Source organism: Sycon ciliatum, chromosome 12 (assembly GCF_964019385.1).
Source record: "Sycon ciliatum chromosome 12, ocSycCili1.1, whole genome shotgun sequence".
NCBI lineage: Eukaryota > Metazoa > Porifera > Calcarea > Leucosolenida > Sycettidae > Sycon > Sycon ciliatum.
In genome coordinates, this window is record NC_088654.1 from 9,421,105 (window position 1) to 9,440,699 (window position 19,595).

At 48.3% G+C, this 19,595-nt stretch overlaps 1 protein-coding gene across 1 annotated transcript in view; it reads left to right on the top strand.

Annotated features, from left to right (window-relative positions):
- Window positions 1–19,595, top strand: part of LOC135828525 (uncharacterized) — an 82,635-nt gene that overhangs the window by 59,577 nt on the left and 3,463 nt on the right. The window contains exons 12-13 of the mRNA XM_065340967.1: window positions 2,733–3,041; window positions 19,459–19,595. The exon at window positions 19,459–19,595 is cut by the window's right edge and continues 13 nt beyond it. Of these exons, the coding sequence (XP_065197039.1) occupies window positions 2,733–3,041; window positions 19,459–19,595 (446 nt within the window). The remainder of the gene's footprint in view (window positions 1–2,732; window positions 3,042–19,458) is intronic.

Genomic DNA, 19,595 nt, shown 5'->3' on the forward strand with positions numbered 1-19,595 from the left:
CAGTGGTTAGGGCATCGCTGGCTACAAGCGAGGGTCCCTGGTTCGAGTCCTGGTGGTGACAGTCAATTTTTTCTTCAGACTTTTCCCGTTTGTCTCTTTCCCTCAAACGAGTTAATATTATCATTATTCTTATTCAAACAGTAGTTTGGAGGCGGTGGGAAAAACAGTTTCGTAATACGTATTCGCATGCAACGACGCAAATCCACACAATTCAGTAGACACTTTTTCTATCAGTGACACGAGTGACACGAAAACGTGACGAAAAGTGACACGAAAACGGCAATGAAATCAACAAAAACGGACATGAAATCAACGGACGTTGGAGGTGTGGACCGGAGCAACCAACCAAACAAGCCTAACGGAAGAGAACAACGGCAGGCGTCGAAGGTGACAGAGCTAAGTGATCGTATTATTCTTATTATTATTATTAACTGGTTTGAGGGAAAAGACACAAACGGGAAAAGCCATTTTTATTATTATCGTGCTTCCACTCGGCTACCCACTACAATTACTGGCAGCGGTGGGATTCTAACTCACGCCTCCGGAGAGACTGGAGCCCGAATACACGAACGTTTTCGTTCCCTTCTCATCAAGGATTGTACAGGGAATGGCTGAAGTTGGAAAGACTAAAACTTTTAGAGAGTAAAGATAATGAGATAACAGTACTCATGACAAGGTGGAAAATTATCAAGTTCAGAACGACACAAAACTCGAAGGGAAATATTAATTGTGGAGAGGTTCCGGGGTACGATTTTCCGTGCCAAAATCCGTATGGGCGCTACGGATTTTTTCCAGGCGTGCTCCATACGATTTTTCGGCACGGAGAATCCGTGTGGACTGGCTTTCATACGAACCATGTTTCGTATGGAGATTTTGCGTCATCGGGTGCAGAAAATTTTTTCGCGTACAAATTTGGTACGAGAAACATCGATTTTCCGCGGGAAGTTTGATTTCGGTACAAATTTTCAAAATAAAAAGGCATAGCGCGGGAATGTGACGTGTTTGCGATCGTAGCCTAGGCAATGACGGCAAACACATAAGTTACGTACCCCGGAACTTTTCACTGCTCGAAAACGACGTATAAAAAATCCGTAGCGCCTCCACAGATTTTGGCACGAAAAATCGTACTCTGGAACCTCCCTATTGACAACAACATAGTGAGGAAATTAAGTTACATTGTTAACACACCGACGAGGAGTAACACCAAACAATTGTAGCGACAACAAATTTTGTTTCTGCACGCAAAGTTCAGGATCTAAGACTGCGTTTACACGACAACGTACGGCCAGTTTGCCGCTTTCAGTCCCGCATTTCTTTCTTTTGTTTTCGTGCGTTTGCACGATCAAAGCTGATCCGAGGTGGTCTCAATTTGTATCATTTCCGCGCGTCTACACGGGAGCAAAGAATCCGCCAAAGTTCGTCATGTGCTGAGTGCTGTCGTTGAAGCACCAATCACACTTAAAGGCCACATGACAACACTCGTCACATGACGAAAATTGTAAAAAAAAAAATTTTTATTGTCGGATCCGTGTGAATGGTCGAAAACGTGACAAGCGTGACGGAAAACGATGCCAGCAAACCGTTTCGACTGTTTACACTCCCAAATTTTCCCGGCAGAACATTTCCGTTTTCAAATTCTTCCACCATGGCCAGCGTTTTGGTTTTCTTCAGTTTTGGTGTACAACTTTTACGTTTTGCTTCGCGTATCGTATAAATGAACCATGCATCCGAAATGATTTTGTTGCGTTTCACCTCCAGCGTTGTCGTGTAAACGCAGCCTCACTTACGGATGTACAGAGCTTCTAATACAGCCAAATGCAACGCACATGTACCACGCGACAATAAATAATACAACATTACCACTGTACAACCCACGGCACTTGCTACAGGCTGACAGATGTTGCTTGATTGACGAAGTGCGATTCTTAGCTCCGTTGGGTGCTGTCTCCTTTGCACTTTTCTACGCTCGCTGTCAGGAGGTACCACGCTTTGCGTCCTTCTTTTATACTGTTGTTTTTCCCAGCTCCACATCATTCCGGATGATGGTCATGAAGACGGAAAATTTGAAACGATACTTCTAGTGGATTTTTGTGAAATGCAGTGCTCTCTTGAGTATAGGCAGTTTGCCTGCAGACTAGGCAAGTGCAATGAAGCTGCGTGAAGCGTCTTATAAAATTTCCTGCAACATTTCGGCACTGGGCCGAAATCTTGATGGATAATTGATATTAATTGCAGTTCAGAGCCAGTATAATTATGTGCGTGTTTTGAGGGATCTTTTAAAATGAATTGGCTGCAGTGGAGTCTGCGCACTTTGAAAAAGGTTTTCCCGATTGGTCTAATGGTGATGTATGGATTATACCATGAGTATGAGTGGTCTACCGCCGAATATTTCACGTGTTCGTTAGCACGAGGGAAATATAAGGGACACGGTATAGAAAGAATATGAATGGTGCAATCCATTTATCTCATGTACTGTCCCAAATAGAGCATGATTTACTCTTTGGCGTGACCCAGGGAGTGTTGTTGACCCCAGCCGGTCCGTATCGCTCAATATTCCCCGCTCAGAACGGCCGCTGATTGGCTGAAATCACCCTAATCGTATCGTACCAAAGGGTAATAGCGGAATATTGGTGAGTTAGAATGTGCAACAATTGGCACAAGACTGACATTCAACGACATTATGCTTTTAAGCTGCATCACTTCTGGATATGCTTTTCTCTTCCCTGCTTCAGTTGTAAAACCTGATTACGTCTACTCCTCTCAGAGGCAGTCCATCTTCTTGCAGATCGGACAATATACATATTTAGAAGCCCGCAAGAAATGCAACGAGGAGGGAGGCAATATGCCCACCGTAGAATTGGCCAAAGGTGGATACATGCATGGAATGATAATAAATGCGACAACCAACTTGTGGATAGATTATGGCCCGGCCAGCACCAACCAGGCCCGTCTACTTCATGGCCGATTCTGGCCCAAGGTGGTAGTTTCAATTGTGTATTTGGAAACTCGCAAGAACCATTACACCGCTGTGTGCGAAATACGTAAGTAACCCACAATATGTTCACCATTTGCAACGCCTCATTAATTTTGTTCTCCAGGGCAGTGTTTTCTTGAGAGTTCTCTGAGTTACAATAAGTTTCATTCATATAGGGACTTTTAGTTGTTTGCAGAGAACAATGTATTCTGTTCCTTTTGCACTGTTCTACACATTGACTGGATTGCCAGTTCATCCATGGAATTTTCCTAGTTAATCTCAACAAAGCACGCAAATGCTGAAGAATGCAGTGCAGGCAAGAACCAAATCAGCTTAGCCTCATGATCCGCCGGAACGCACGTACATTATATTATCGTACGTTCATTTCATCCAGGAAGCGTTCCTACAAATTCACAGTATGCAAACTGACTCATTCAGATGGAATTTTCCGCATTTGTCGGAACATCCCCACCGTAATAGATCATGGTCCAGGTGAACCTACTAAAGCTGTGCGGGATTTATCACATCAGACCCGCCAGTAAAGAAATTTGACCTGGTAGAGTAGGCAGCAAGTTTTTGACCTCCGAGAATCCGTGGGATTTTTGGGTTTGTTTCTAAAATGTCGAGAGTGTGTTCGATACAGTTAGGGGAGGACCATCCAAGGAACGATCATGCGTTCTACGTAAAGCTGTTGCTGTCTGCTGGAGTAAAACCAGGAGATGTGAAGCAAGTAGATCTAAATGGCCGACGTGGATTCTGCAGAATTACATTTTGTAGCACTGAAGTAAGGGACGATGTTGTGACGAAAGGCCTGCAGGCTAACGGAACGCCTTTGACCTTGGTGGTTGGAGATGGTGCTGTAGTGTCAGTCCATGCTTTTGGCGTGGCTGAAGACGTTTCCCTCCCCTCCATTGTCTCTGCAATCGAGAAATTCGGCACTGTGATCGGCAAACCAAAGCGGGAGGTGAAAACCATTGAAGCCTGTACCTTCACCACTGGAACGGTGTACGTCAGTATAGTACCGACCGTAGCTGTCCCCTCTGTGATTGTCTTGCCTGGCACACACCAGAGAATCCGTGTATGGCACAAGGGTCAGACCCCAACATGCTATAAGTGTGGGTCAAGCCACCACGTGTCCAGAAATTGCACTCAGCAGATGCAACGGGGCAAGAACTCTGCATCTGGTACGCTGTACTCCAGTATGGTAGGGTCAAGCGCAGGTCAAGCCAACAACTCTGTGCACCACAGCTCTGAACCCCAGCCACCACCTCCAGTACTTGGCGCCTCGAGTTCATCTACGGATGCAGAGTCAGAGGTCTCATCTCGACCTCGTGAACCTTGTACGGACCCAGCACAACCCCACGCGGATCCAAAGGACAAGCAGAGCACTAGGAATATATCGGAACTGTTGCAGCAGGCTCGCAATGAGACCACCAGTCCGAGCAGAACCCCAATGCAGGATATGAACAAATTCTGCAGAGGAAAGACAGCTCACCAGTCACCTGACGCTGAGGGCTTCACCCTGGCTTCTGGGAAACACACCTTCCCAGCACAGTCCAGGACTGCACTGCACAGCACTGAAGGATTTTCTGAAAGTAATGAACTGCCAGTTGGAAATGCAGATTCACAAGAGGATGCAGACAGCAGCCTGGCGAATGTTACAATCGGTGGGATAACCTTTGAGTACTGATTTGATCTTCTTTTACATAATCTATGACAGAGTCAAACCCAACTGCCAGACTCCAACCCACTTTTACAAGAACAGCCATGTCTTCACTTAACCCCCTTGCTGACTCATTTAGTCCGTCAGTTCCACTACCTTCTCCTACCCACCCAAGTGCACTTCGCGTTCTATTTCTCAACATCAGGAGCCTGCGTAACAAACTCAATGACATCCTACTGCTCACACAACAACTCAACGCCCCGGATATAGTCTGTGTCAACGAAACCTGGCTCGACGCCACTGTTTCGGACCAAGAAATAGCCCTGACTGGATATAGTGTAACACGCAGAGACCGTAGTGGTCGAGTAGGAGGAGGAGTTTGCATATACTGGAAGTCATGTCTTCCGGTAAAACCAAGAGACGACATAACAACTGATGGTGTGGAAAGTTGCTGGTGTGAAGTCGCTTGCAAACCCCGCAGTTGTCTTGTTGGAACGATCTACCGCCCTCCATCTGAACCTGTGGGTTACTGGGACAAGCTAGACGAACATCTTTGCGCTGCTCTAAGGCCACAGCCAAATGCTATCGTTTGTGGTGACTTTAATGTGAATATTGACCTAAGTGCCAGGGACCCTCAGTATCACTACTTATCTGACTTGCTGAACAGCTATGCTCTGCATCACGGTGTCAACAAGTCTACGCGATTTAGCTCAACAGGACAAGACAGCACCCTCGATTTGATACTGAACAATTTTGATCCTTCCACTACAGCGAAGATCATCCCGGTCGCTTTCAGTGACCATGCTGCCGTGGCCAGTGACTTTCACCTCATTGTGCCTCGTGGATCTGACACCACACGTTTATACCGCAACTATCACCGGATAAACCACGATCACTTCCGGCGTGACTTAACCCAGAAGAACTTGTGCAGTATTACCGGCAACCCAAGCGCCATGTGGACCGAGTGGTCTAGCCGGTTTATTGAGGTTTTGGATGTCCATGCCCCACTTCAAAGTAATCACAGAACGAAGAAGCCTTCAGTGCCATGGATTGACCGGCAATTGTTGTACTTACTACACAAGCGGAATAGGTTGCACCGAAAGTGGCTCTCTGCTAAGACACAGGAGACTTATGATGAATTTAGTACAGCCAGACGTGCGGCAACTAGCTACAACAGGACCCGGAAACAGGAATTCTACAACTCCAAATTTCAGCAATGTACTGGAAATGCCAGAGAGACTTGGAAAATAATCAAGGAGTTGACAGGCAAACAGTCGACGTACAGGGATCCACAGTGCACGGTGGATGCGATTCGAGACACTTTTTCGAAAGTTGTGGAAGATCCAGCTCGCCCTGCACAGCTACGCCTACCCCTTGGGCCTCCACCTGCGGTGCACTTCTCGGAATTCTTGCCAGTCTCCATTGCAACTACTCGGAAAATGTTGGAACAGTTGGACACCAGAAAAGCCACTGGGAGTGATGATATTCCAGCAAGTCTCCTCCAGATGCATGCTGACATCCTGGCACCGTCACTCACGCTACTATTTAATAAGTCATTGAGAGAAGGACAGTTTCCTGCGGCAATGAAGGTGGGTAAGATACGGCCTCTGTTCAAGGCTGGAGACCCCAGCCAACCCAAGAATTACCGACCAGTCTCCCTATTGCCGATAGTGTCGAAAGTGCTTGAGCGTATTGTTCATAAGCAGCTTCTGCAGTACCTCAACACGAACAATTTCTTGCCTACTAGTCAGTTTGGTTACAGACACCAGCATTCCACAGCAGATGCCTTAGCGCTAGCTGTAGAGAACATCAATGAAGCACAAGCCGCTGGGCAGCACACAGGAGTAGCATTTGTCGACATGTCTAAAGCCTTCGACAAGGTAAAGCATAGCATTCTGGTTGAGGACCTCTTTGAACTGGGTCTCACTAGCACTGCTTTGCAATGGTTTTCAGACTACTTGATGTATCGCCGGCAATACGTGGAGACAGGAAAAACCAGAAGTACAACTTATGACAGCCAGTCAGGGGTTCCTCAAGGGTCAGTTCTCGGACCTTTGCTCTTCGTTCTGTATGTGAGGGATATTGCCGGCGACCTTGCCCCTCATGACGTCACCACTATTCAGTTTGCTGATGACATCTCGCTGCGTGCGTGCAGTCCACAGCCAGAAGTTGTCTCCCAGCGCCTCACTGCAGCAGTTCAGTACCTGGCCACTTGGTTGAAGAAACGTGGACTGATCCTTAACGAGACCAAGACGCAGATACTCGCCATACCACACCATAGAGCTGCAGCCCTCGACATCAATGTTGTATGCAATTCACAAGTCCTACCAGTAGTCACATCTGCCAAATACCTTGGCCTGCATTTTGACTCGGACATGAGTTGGACCACAATGGTGGACCATGTTGCTCGTCGTGTTGCCGGCAAAATTGCTGTCCTGCTGCGACATGCTTCCTCGCTGCCGTATCCATGCCGACTCACCTACTTCAGATCTATCGTTTTGCCTGAATTTTTGTATGCTTCTATTAGTTACTACCCGTATTTGACAGTTGCCCAGGAACAACGGCTACATAGGCTGTTCAAACGTGCCGCTCGGGCAGTCTGCAAGTCGCCACCGTGGACCAGTACTGCTCCCCTGCTAAATCGAATGCATGTATGTGATCTACAGGTTTCTGTGCACTTGAATATGTTTTGTTTCATCTGGCGATGTTTGCATGATGCATGTAGCACCCTGTTTGAGTCCTTTTTTGCTGTCGTGCCCTCAACTCGCACTCGGGGAGGCCAAAGCAACTTGCTTGTGGTCCCACCTGCTAGCACTGCTCGTTCTGCTAAGCGCCTAACGCACGCTGGAGCCATTATGTGGAATAGATTGCCACCAGCAGCAAAATGTTCAAATAGGTATTTGGATTTTAAATCTCAAGCCTTGCAGTATATATTATCAGCGACATAAGTTTTCCAATGCTTACTGGATTGATATCTGTTCGTTGCAACCAACCTTCCGTCATTTTTCCTTTCTCTTTTTCTCTTGTATCTACTTTTTTTTTCCACAATATCCTTTAACATGTTATTCACAGTGGGTCCAATGTTATTAGGCATTTTGCCTGTTTTGATTTCCACTATAAATAAAGTATACAACAAAAAGTCGTCGAAGACCAAATAAAACCATTCGCTGCATCCATGTTTCCCTCATGCCAGGCCTTGACTTCCAATAGCACGACAATAACACGAGTTCCAATAACGCCACAATAACATCAGTTCCGAAAACACAACATGTCGAGTACGTCTGAAAACATCCTTCTCCTTCCAAGCAGCACTTTAGCCTGGTACCTTCTGTTTCTCAACCATTATCTTAGACAGTTTCAGTAGGGTTGCCCGATAAACCTTGAAATAAGCCTTAACCCTTTCCATGCCATAGACGCGTTTACGGTTTTTTTTTTAGTATGAGCAGATATGCCGTGGTCGCGTTTACTCGCTCTGCCTGCAACGTACAATGTACACTGTACTGTACATGCGTATCGCGTTCTGTAGCCGGTGTGTACAGTTATAAATTTGTTCAAACATCTCGGATCTCTAAGGTCTAGACACCGTTGGAAAGGTCTTGATACGACAAGGTACTTCAAGTATGACCGAGCGGCGGCAAATTGAGCGGCCAGAAAGTGTCAATTTCACTTTTTAGCGATTGATTCAATTTTTTTGTTCGCGACTTCGCCCGGGCTAGGGGATCTCCCCTAGAGACAGCGCGTGTGCAGCAAGTTTCAACAAACGCGCTTGAATCTCAGCTTTCCAGCGCAGTTTGAATCATGAAAATCCGTTGTTGTGAAACCACAAGTTCTCGAGAGTGAAAGGCCTTCTCGCTTTTGACATTGTGTTCGTTCCAATGCAGTTGTATCCCGACTCCGCCGTACCGCTGATGTTTACGATGTGGTATACGCTACAGGCGCTATGTGCGGCTTGCTGTGTGCGCTGTAGTTGTATGTTGTATGTGTATGCTTTTCTCATATACGCTGTCAGTTTCACGCTATAACTACCTGGTGGTTTTAGTGTTCGCTATTCATTATTATTAGTCGATGGAAGTGAAATATACTGTTTGGAATAACTAGTTGTCCTCGTGCCGTGTGGAGTCGTTCGTTCCTGACACTTTAGAGAACCAGAGGGTTCACAACATTTGGCGACAACGCCAGGATACGAAGCGAGCATGGAACAGGAGCTATGGATCATTGAAGCCCGCTTTATCGCCAATGGAATTCTGTTAGGATTGGAAGGCGATGAGTTGAGGTAACATGTTAAGAAGAGGCTCCGAAAGTGGGAGGAGTTTGAAGAGCGCAGTGCTAGACGGCAAGAGGATGCGCTCCGCACAGAGTTGAACGAAAAGCTCAAGAAGATGAACGAGCGCATCGCCGTCAGTACATAATGAGGAAGCAAAGCGAGATTTGCTTGCCTCGCTCGGAAGGACACCGGACAAGGCGCGGAAGACTTTACTTACAGACAATCAGCGGTCAGAGGAGTATTTGAAGCCAGTGGGAGGATCAGATCCAAGGCCCACTGCGTCGGTGCAGTGCATGGCGACATCGGTCGGAGACGCTAAGAAGCAGCTGGAGTCTCGAATGACGTAGAAGCGTAAGACGTAGAGGCGCAACACGTAGAGGCGCAAGACGTAGAAGCGCAACACGTAGAGGCGCAACACGTAGAGGCGCAAGACGTAGAGGCGCAAGAGTTATAGGCGAAAGACGTAGAGGCACAAGACGTAGAAGCGCAAGACGTAGAAGCGCAAGGCGTAGAAGCTAAGGAAATGAGAAGGGCGATACTGGTTAGCACGGAAGAGGTCAACAGCGAGACTGTGTGGAACACAGAGATCGGATGTGTGTTCTCGGATTCCGCGCCCGCTCCGGGTCGAAGCAGTGTACCGGTGACCGTGTCATGTGTGACAGCTCACATCGGCGAGCTTGGTATCGGTGACAGTGTCGTGTGCGACAGCCCACAGGCGCAAGCTTCACGAAATCGAGTTGGCCAAAGTGGTGAGCAGTAGTGATATTCCACCTTGGCCACTGCCACAGCAGCGGATGACTCGTTCTGGGCGTGTAACCCCGGTCGTTTTTGACTTGTGAGTTGTTGTACGGTGGTGAGAAGCCCTTTGGTGGGGAGAATGTTGCGAAACCACAAGTTCTCGAGAGTGAAAGGCCTTCTCGCTTGTGACATTGTGTTCGTTCCAATGCAGTTGTATCATGACTCCGCCGTACCGCTGATGTTTACGACATGGTATACGCTACAGGCACTATATGCGGCTTGCTGTGTGCGCTGTAGTTGTATGTTGTATGTGTATGCTTTTCTCATATACATGTACGCTGTCATTTTCACGCTATAACTACCTGGTGGTTTTAGTGTTCGTTATTCATTATTATTATTAGTCGATGGAAGTGAAATATACTGTTGAGAATAAATAGCTGTCCTCGTGCCGTGTGGTCGTTCGTTCCTGACACTTTAGAGAGCCAGAGGGTTCACAACATCCGTTGACTATGAGCAAAAACTTCGGACGAAAGAAAATAAGAGAGGCGGTCGGGTTTTTTACGGATGGTAGGCGACTAGGAGAGGAGATGGAAGTGGCCCTGGTATTTGAGTCCCTGAAATGGCTTCCCGTGGTCCACATCTTTCCAACAAGCAATAGATCGTGAAAATCCATCAAGGTACAGTGAAATAGGAATAAATTTTGTTCTGAGCTGTGCATACAGCTTTGAACAAATGAGCTCAGGGCATGAACAAATGAACAGTAAACACAGGAAAACATGCTGGCATGGGAAGGGTTAATAACGAAAGTGGTCGTTGCAAGTGCTCACAAGCCCTTAGATCCAAATCAACGTGCTTGCTTGCCTCTATAGACACCATTCTTCGTGATGGCGAAGGATGTTGCTACTAAGCATTGCACACATAGCACGAAATCGAGCATTTATGAGTGTTAGGTACATCATATCTCTCCCTCTCATGTGGACTTTGTCATATTCACACACGAAATTCTACAACATACAGGCGTTGTACGCTTTCGCTAACGGATGATTTAATATACCGATTTATATTTTTTATAGGGCTGAAACAATTATACCGAATACTCGGGTCGACTCGCTCGGTTTTTCCAAAAATAATCATACTCGGAATAAATCAGAGTACTCTTTCATACATGGTACATGCATTCACCAAAGAAATCTGCAGTTTCAGAGCAGCAGTCAGCAGATATTGATGTGCAGACTGTTTCGGGGTGAACAAAGTTAGTTGTTTACGATAGGATTATATTCTCACTTGGCCATTGTAGGCAAATCATAAGAACCACGACATCTAAAGGATCCTGCATGAAAGTAGGCAGCTGCGAGATGCGTATCTCGCGCATGCTCTTGCATGGCTACGTAATGCATTACATCATAATACAACATCCCCTTCGTCATAAAGGAGTTTAACAACCTACATAACATACCGTACGTATATGACGGCGTGTTCACAATATAGAACATAACATCAAACAATACCTCTATGTACAAGGTAACAATCATGAATGGCACACGACGGCGTGCTAACAATACAGAGACATAGTATCCAACAATAGCTCTATGTACAATATAACAATGGCACCTCAGCTACTGTGACATAAGCGAACAGGTCCATGAGGCCTCTCTGGCCCTACACATCCAGGATTGACCTGGGTGCGACTGCGCGGCCAGACCGTGTTCGATTCAGCTGGGTGGCAGGTTCAGCAGGCTGGCTGACGTCACACCGTGACGGCGGCTGAGACTGGCTAACGTCGCTCCGCGGTGACGGCACGTCACTCGGCGGCTGAGGGCCTGCGAGACTGGCATCCGGCGGGAAGTGGACCCGCCTCTCTCTGAGGTGGGTACGGTTGCGCCGCACTTCTGTCCCACGGTCAGGCTGCACCATGTATGACCGTGGCCCGTTGACAGACTGGGTTACGATACCAGGTTCCCACAGGTGCGTGGTCGGGCTGCCGACGTGCTCACCAGGAACTAGGGGGCGGAGAGACTGCGCTCGCTGGTCATGGTGTACTTTCTGCGGGTCCTGCCGTTCTTCGATTTTCTGTTGGATGGCCTCGTCCCGAGTGCCGCGCTGGTGTTTGCGAGGCAGGTTGTCCTGTACCTGACGACCGAACAGCATCTCGGCCGGCGACGGTAAGCCCTGGCACACTGGGGTGGCGCGAATGCACAGCAGTGCTAAGTGTCCGACTTCAGCACGGTTGGGATGCCGTGCTCACCGAAAATCTCCTTGAGGTGCTGGATGATGGCCCTGCTGGTCGCTTGTCCGGCAGGCAGCTTCCGGGTGATAAAGTACTTGGAGTAGTAGTCGGCGGCAATGAGGTATTCTGACCCGCCGAGGTAGAACATGTCCGTGCTTAAGGTGTGCCATGCCCTTGGCGGAATATCGGGCTGCACCAGTGGTTCCTTGGCTTGACTGCTCTGGTGGCGCTGGCACGTCGTGCAAGATGAGACAGTTGCTTCAATATCCTTGTTGATGTCCTTCCAGAAGACGGACGTTCTGGCTCGCAGCTTGGTCTTCTCTATGCCTTGGTGGCTGGCGTGCAGCTTGCTGAGGATTTCCCCCCTCATTGGCGGGGGAATCAGGACGCGACTGCTCTTCAGGATGAGACCGTCCTCGGTGCTCATCTCGTCGCGGAAATTCCAGTACGGAAGCAGAATTGCCGGCACCGCGCTCCTCTCTGATGGCCAGCCACTGAAGATCATCTCCTTCAGTGCTGACATCTCGGCGTCTTTAGCTGACTCCTCGCGGATCCTCGTCATCGCTGCATCGCTGAATTGCGGGAACATGGCGTGTACACTGACGTCGAGGTCCTCAATTGGCTCTGTTTCCTCTGGCGACAGTCGGGATAGCGCGTCTGCGATCGGAATGTCCTTTCCGGGGAGGTACTTGATTGTCATGTTGTACGGCTGCAGCTTCAGCAGCATGCGCTGTAGACGCGGCGGGGCTGCGCGGAGGTGCTTGAGCTTGATTGACTCCAGCGGCTTGTGGTCGGATTCTACTGTGAATGACTGACCGAATAGGTAGGTGTGGAATCTTTCACACCCGTATACCACAGCTAAGAGCTCACGCTCAATATTGGCGTAGCGAGACTCCGTCTCGGTAAGCTTCTTGCTGGCGAATGCAACAGGCTTGTCGTCCTGCAGCAGAGTGGCGCCGAGACCTTTCATGGAAGCGTCGACTTGTAGTGTCGTTGCCTTGCCTGGGTCAAAGTAACTGAGCGTTACTTCTGTCGAAATGGCGGCCTTGACCTTGTCGAAGGTGCGCTGGTGGCTGTCTGTCCAGGCGAACGGTGTATCTGGCTTGGTCAGCTCACGCAGGTGCGCGGTCAGTGTACTGGCATTCGGTATGAACAGGCTCATGTACGTGACTAGCCCGAGGAACGTCTGGAGCTCGTCCTCGTTCTCGGGGTGCTCCATCTGTTCAGCGCTGAGACCTTCTTCGGGTCGGGCTGTATTCCGTCAGCGCTGCAGATGATGCCGAAGAACTTGATCTTGTCCTCTTTGATGCGGCATTTGTCTGGGTTCAACTTGAGACCAGATTGTTCGCAGCGAACCATCATCTGGTGCATGTTGAGATCATGGTCCTCGTCTGACGTCCCGTATGTGACGATGTCGTCTGCGATGCCGGTGACGCCTGAGCACCCTTCGAACGTCTGGTCGATCCTTGCTTGGCAGACATCTTGCGACATCTTGAGACCGAATGGCATGCGAAGGAATCTGTAGCGCCCGAATGGTGTGTTGAAGGTGGTGAGGTAACTGGATTCGTCGTCGAGCTCCACATTCCAGTACCCACATTTGACGTCGACGATCGAGAACACTTTGGCACCTCTCAACTTCGGGGTGATCTCCTCAATGGTGGCGACCACGTGGTGCTCTCGCAGGATGGCGTGATTGAGGTCCTTGGGGTCTAGGCACAGGCGTAGCTTGCCATTGTCTTTGAGGCGGAACACGAGGCTGTTCACCCACGCTGTTGGTTCGCCTTCCTGGATCTTGGTGATGAAGCCGTTCTGGATCATGTCTTCCAGCTCCATCTTGATCTCGTCTCTCAGTGCGATGGCGTGGAGGTGGCGTGGAGGGTGTACAACCGGGACGACGTTGGGGTCCACCGTGATGTGGTACTTGCCTGGGAATTTCCCAATGCCATCGAAGCACTTCGGGTATTGCTTCATCAGGTCGTCCTTGTCTCGGATGCTCGCTGGCTTCTCCTGGACAGCGCAGTTCAGCGTGACTAACTGCAGGGCTGTCGCTGTCGGGAGACCGATGATAGCAGTGCCAGGGCAGTCCGTGATGTAGAAGTCAGCGAGTTGACTCAAGCCATCGTAAGAGCACGGAATAGGACGGGTTCCGCATTGCTTTATCTTGGATCCGCCGTACGCTGTGAGGGTGGTACTTGACGGCTTCACGGACTTCGGCTTTGGGTATCCGTTTGGTCCGACGTGCTGGGGGAACATTTGGCAGAACACTCTCAGAGGCAATATATTGCCCTGGGCGCCCGTATCCACCTTGGCTCTCAAGGTGGCTGGTCTGCTGGTGTTGTCCAGGCTGACATTGAGGGTCGCGAACACCTCTCGCTCTAGTGGCGGTTGGTGACGCTCGACGCTGTCGATGATGACGGCGTCGAAATGCAGTGTGCGAAGCGTCTCCGTGGGCTGGGGCTCCTCTGGGGGTAGCGCTCCCGCGGGATGGAGCTCCTCTGGCGCCAGCGTCCGCGTTGCTGGCCCCTTCCATGTGCCTCGTCTCTCCCCTGCAAACGGCATACGTTTGCCCAGTGATTCGCCTTCCCGCATTTGTTGCAGGTGGAGCCGTGCGCTGGGCACTTGCTTGGGTGGTGGGCTCGTCCACATTTGCCGCAGTCTGCGTGTCCCACAGATTTGGAAATGGCGTGAACCGTTTCAGGTAGACGGTTGCTGCTGGTGGCGGTGGACAGCTGCTCCATGTGGCGCTGTGTTGCTTCATAAGTACGGGCCTTGTCAAGCGCTTCGTCCAGAGTCAAATCACTACCACCCTCCAGCAGGCATTCTTGCACTTTCGAGTGCTTCGTCCCACGATTAGCTGTTCTATCAGGCGGTCGTTAGTCTCCTGAGCGTCCCTGAACTTGAACTTGGACGTCTTCTTCCTACACCTCGCAAAGAAATCATCTACAGACTCGTCGGGTTGCTGGCGGTATTTCTGAAGCTCAAACCGAGCCAGTCGTGCATTTACCCGTGGCTGCAAATGCTTATTAAATTTCTTGAAGACGGCAGCTACTTTGGATTTGTCGCTTGCATTATCCCACTCGAAAATATTGAAAGCATCAACACCAGTTCTCCCGATCCATAGAATGACATAGGCGACCTTTTCCTTGTCGGACTTGTCGGAAAAGGGCCCTTGGAAAACTAGAAGGCAATATTGTTGGAACCGCTCGAATTCGTCAGGTAAATCTGCGGCTTGCCAATCCATCGACGGCGGGGTAAATCCGGCTGCTTCTGCCATTTTTACCTCTTGCACCGGTGGCGCTACTGCGACAATTCTAGGGCGTTTATTTAGTTTATTTCTGACACCATGTTTCGGGGTAAACAAGTTAGTTGTTTACGATAGGATTATATTCTCACTTGGCCATTGTAGGCAAATCATAAGAACCACGACATTTAAAGGATCCTGCATGAAAGTAGGCAGCTGCGAGATGCGTATATCGCGCATGCTCTTGCATGGCTACGTAATGCATTACATCATAATACAACACAGACTGTGTGGTGAACATTTGTTCACGAGTAGAGAGAGCCCAAATGACCAACCAACCAATATACCCGAGAAAAATGACTGCTACTCGATTCGATCAGGGTTGTAATAATAATATTCGCTAGATCCGCGTCGGCATCCCTTGAATGTTCCGAAACAAGCAAACTAGCATTCGCATCCGCAGGCCACCACTATGCCTGTTAACCTTAGTGGCGAATGCAGACCTCACAAGTGAGTCAGGGGAGAGGAGGTTAGTCTCTCAACCAATCGGGCGTGTAACGGCCCATAATCCTATAAACTGCATCCTTGTTATTCTCACTCCGAGTTGTGAGTACCCAGTTGACCGTGGATGTTGGCGCAGTTCAACACGCGTAAAAAGTCTTTTTACACGCTCCCTGCTACCAGCGCGGGTCTTGAACTCGGGACCTAATGATTCGCAGGCAGGCCTGCAAACCAATCGACCATATGCGTTGATCAGGGTTGTATCATGTGATTTTAAGCCCCTTGGTGTGCAATATTTAGGAGATGAAGACTACTCGAATACTCGAATATTCGATCGGAGAAAATCAGAGTACTCGAACTCGGGATCTCAGTGCCAACTTTCAGCCCTAATTTTTTATAATAATTACTAAGGGATCTTCCAGAGGCAATGGCCTGTCAAGGGGATCCCTTCTAAAGGGGATGTCTTGATGGGATTAGGTATAGGCAGTGAGGAAATCTAAATAATGAGCAATTAGTCAGGGCTATGCTGTTTGAAATAAAACACTACGATGTCTAGGGATGTACCGCTATAGTCAAATTTTCAACTTTTCACGTACAAGCGAATTGCTGCTGACATTTGCTGACGTCCAGAAAGTGAATCTTGAGATGTCAGCCTTCGTGGAAGGCAGTTCTACAGCTTGCCAATTTTATGCAGACAGAGCGAAAAAGTCATGCGGCCATGACAATTAAAAATCAGTTTGTTTGGCCAGCGTGCACTAGAAGAGCAACCATGTAGTAAGTGCTCTAGCACTAAAGGGCTACAACTTGAAAAATCTGGGTTTTGGATCGGCTTCTCTATACATTTTGCCGCGGCATACCTGTCATAAATTTGGAAAAGTTGGTGGAATAACCAACCTAATTTCCCTTTCCTGGATGTTCCTGCCCACAAACGTGGCAAGAAATAATTGCACGGGTCACCCAATACAGGATGAACTGTTGTTTTCATGATACTTATAACATTATACATTGGAGAAACAAAATTTTGTAACTGGTTTGAGGGAAAAAATGTTAAAATGCCACTTTACAATGATTGGACCGTAGTTATTGGACTTGAGCACATAACAGCTGCACTTCTGTTTCCAATATATTTTCTACTTTACCCATTCACCGCTAAAGGCCTGGTCAGACTGCGGCAAATTTTCTGTGCCTGACGAAAACAGAAAAGTGTCCAGAATTAGAATCGCGGTGACACTACACACATGTGGGGAGAATGAAAACGAGAGAGCTTGGAAGCTCAGGGCCCTGCGCTATGCTTTGTTGCCTAGCTCATCGTGCATGTTGTTAGAACTGATGGAAATGCTTTTTCCTTTGATTAGCTAAATCATTGTTTTGCAAAAACGTTTCAATGAGATACTGAAGTACAAGTAACGTCTTCTGCATAGCTATGGGACCGGCGCTGACTCTGCCGATCACGGGCGTTCTGGAGTCGACGGGATGTCTGTCCTGACGTTTCCTGGGACCGGCGCTGACTCTGCCGATCACGGGCGTTCTTCTTCTTCTTCTTATTATTATTATACTGACGGCAACTAACATCCATTCTGATTGCATTTACTCGTCTCCCTACTTCGTATTTCTTTCCAGAAAATCTCCCCATACAGCAGGGAGTCGTTTACATAATATGACTCCCTGCTATACATCTACATGACTGTATATACGTTATAATTATTATGCTATCGGCCTACATGCGATTTCCGGGCTGGTCGACAGGCGGCCCAGCCAGCCTGCTAGTGGGATCTTGGCCTCGCACACAAATCCACACAAAATTTAATGTTACTGCACTGAATGCATTCCCCCATACACTTCGCATATATACTCATTCTCTTGATGGTACCGTACTCTTGATGATACGGGACCGGTACGGGATAGCGCCAGGCATGTCGATGGCACAAACAAACAAAAATATTGTGGCCAGCTGTCTTTGCTGGTACGGTACAGTACGGGATAGATACAAAATAGCGCCAGGCGTGACACAAACAAACAAACACACAAACAAACACCAAATTAAAGCTGTGTGGACCCTGGCTAGCGCCAGACGTTACTGAAGTAACGTCTTCTGCATAGCTACGGGAATTAAAACTTCATTTCGAGCGTCAAGTGGTAATATCCACGAACGATAACAAATTCCTTCACCTTGGGGATCGCCAACACCTTCAGTGCAATCCTTACAACCACCCTTATGGGTTTTGTTGTTGTCCATGGCCAATTAGCTCCTCGATATCGAGATGAAAAAATCAATGAATATCAGCGTCAATGGCGTATCAGCGTCCAACTCCTGTTTGGAGCGGAAAAGCGTCGTCCGTTCTTGCTTTTTTTTGGAGCGTCAACTCTCGATTTTGCCGCTCTGGCGGCCAGTTACAATGGAGATTCGGATTATAATCACAGGATTATTTCTTTTTTGCCTCAGTCTGACCAGGCCCTTAGGACGTATATTTACGTCCTCGAGAATGACGCCCGTCCACTAAGGACGTATATTTGCGTCCTGAGTGTACAGCGTGTACCAATGAAAACTTTCTGGAGGCGCATGTGTTTGAACAATCGTAACTCAGTCAATCCGTACTCGATTCCCACAAGTATGTAGATCGAGTAGACAACTCTCAGCTTTCGATTGCAACAACCGTCGAAGCGATGGGATAAAGCAACGCTGAGTAATGGTGCTCAACGGCTACAGAGCCTAACACGGCAAGAACAACTATTTTTGTGCCGTGTGTGGGCGCTTGGTTTTCATTTTTTCTGCATTTTTGACGTTTGGTGCCATGGCAACTGAAGTTCAAATCAGCAGTGGACTCTCAGGAGTTGTCAAAAGAAATGTCAGCTCGATTCGAGCAAGGGAGAGTGGAATGGCGGGTGAAAGCTCAGTTTCTTTCACTTGCGCAACTGGGACATGACTTTTTTTACACATTCACTTAGCTCTATAGCTGGTGTAAGACCTTGTGGAGACTTGTGTGAGTTACGCACTTTTGAGAGATGGTGTGTTTTCAGTAAAATGACCCATTTTCGCTGATTGTTAGTGGACAGGTGGCAGTACCCTGCAATCGTAAAAGTGTGCATTGTCAGTTCACTCAAGCTTTGCAGTGAATTGTGTTGCGGCCTGCTCTGCATTTTTGCTACGCACCAAAGGTATTAGAAAACCATTAAACCTATGATCTATACTATATTACACACGGTCTGTAGCCTGCAAAGTTCGGGGAAAGAGCTCGCCTTCCCGCCACCACCACCATCAACTTGCGCCTGGTGCCTAGCTGATGCATGGTTTGCGGTAAACGACCCATCAGGCTGGTACATCAGGTAGCGCATGGCACGTAGAAGATGACCAACCAATAACATAGCTGGATGGCGATGTACATTTAGTCCGTGCTGGACTCATCAGGCAATCTTCTTCTTGGATGTCTTCATACGGAGCTTGACTTGGGAGAATGTAGTTATAGACATTGCTGCAGCTGTACTTGTGGTGGTGATGGTGAGAAGGATAGCTCTGTGCCAGAACTTTGCAGCCTAGACAGCGTGTGTGGACAGGCGTGTATTTGCCACCATATTGCCAGGTGTGTCTTAACCACCATATAAATCAACCATAAGTACCGCTGCAGTGGTGTCTTCAACTTCTTACTATGAAACTACTAACGAATAGGGGGAAATAAGAACCAAGTTAGTAAAAGAGAAATGCACCAATGCTATTAACTCCACTCCACAAAGAGCTTTTGCCAAAGTTCACCACAGATCCATTCCATTGATTTCAGCAGCACAATGGCTTGGGTCCCTGAACACAGTCGCACATCCTTGCGTAAAGATTCGCATTTGTGGCCTTTCGTTTCAGCTTGTCGTCGCACTCGTGGGGACAACATAGCTTCTCTCTCAGCAAGTGGTTATGTGATCTGCAATCCTGGTTTTGAATACAAGGGCAGCCAGCCTGTGTGCAAACCTACCTCAGGTGGTCAGCCTAGCAAATCTATC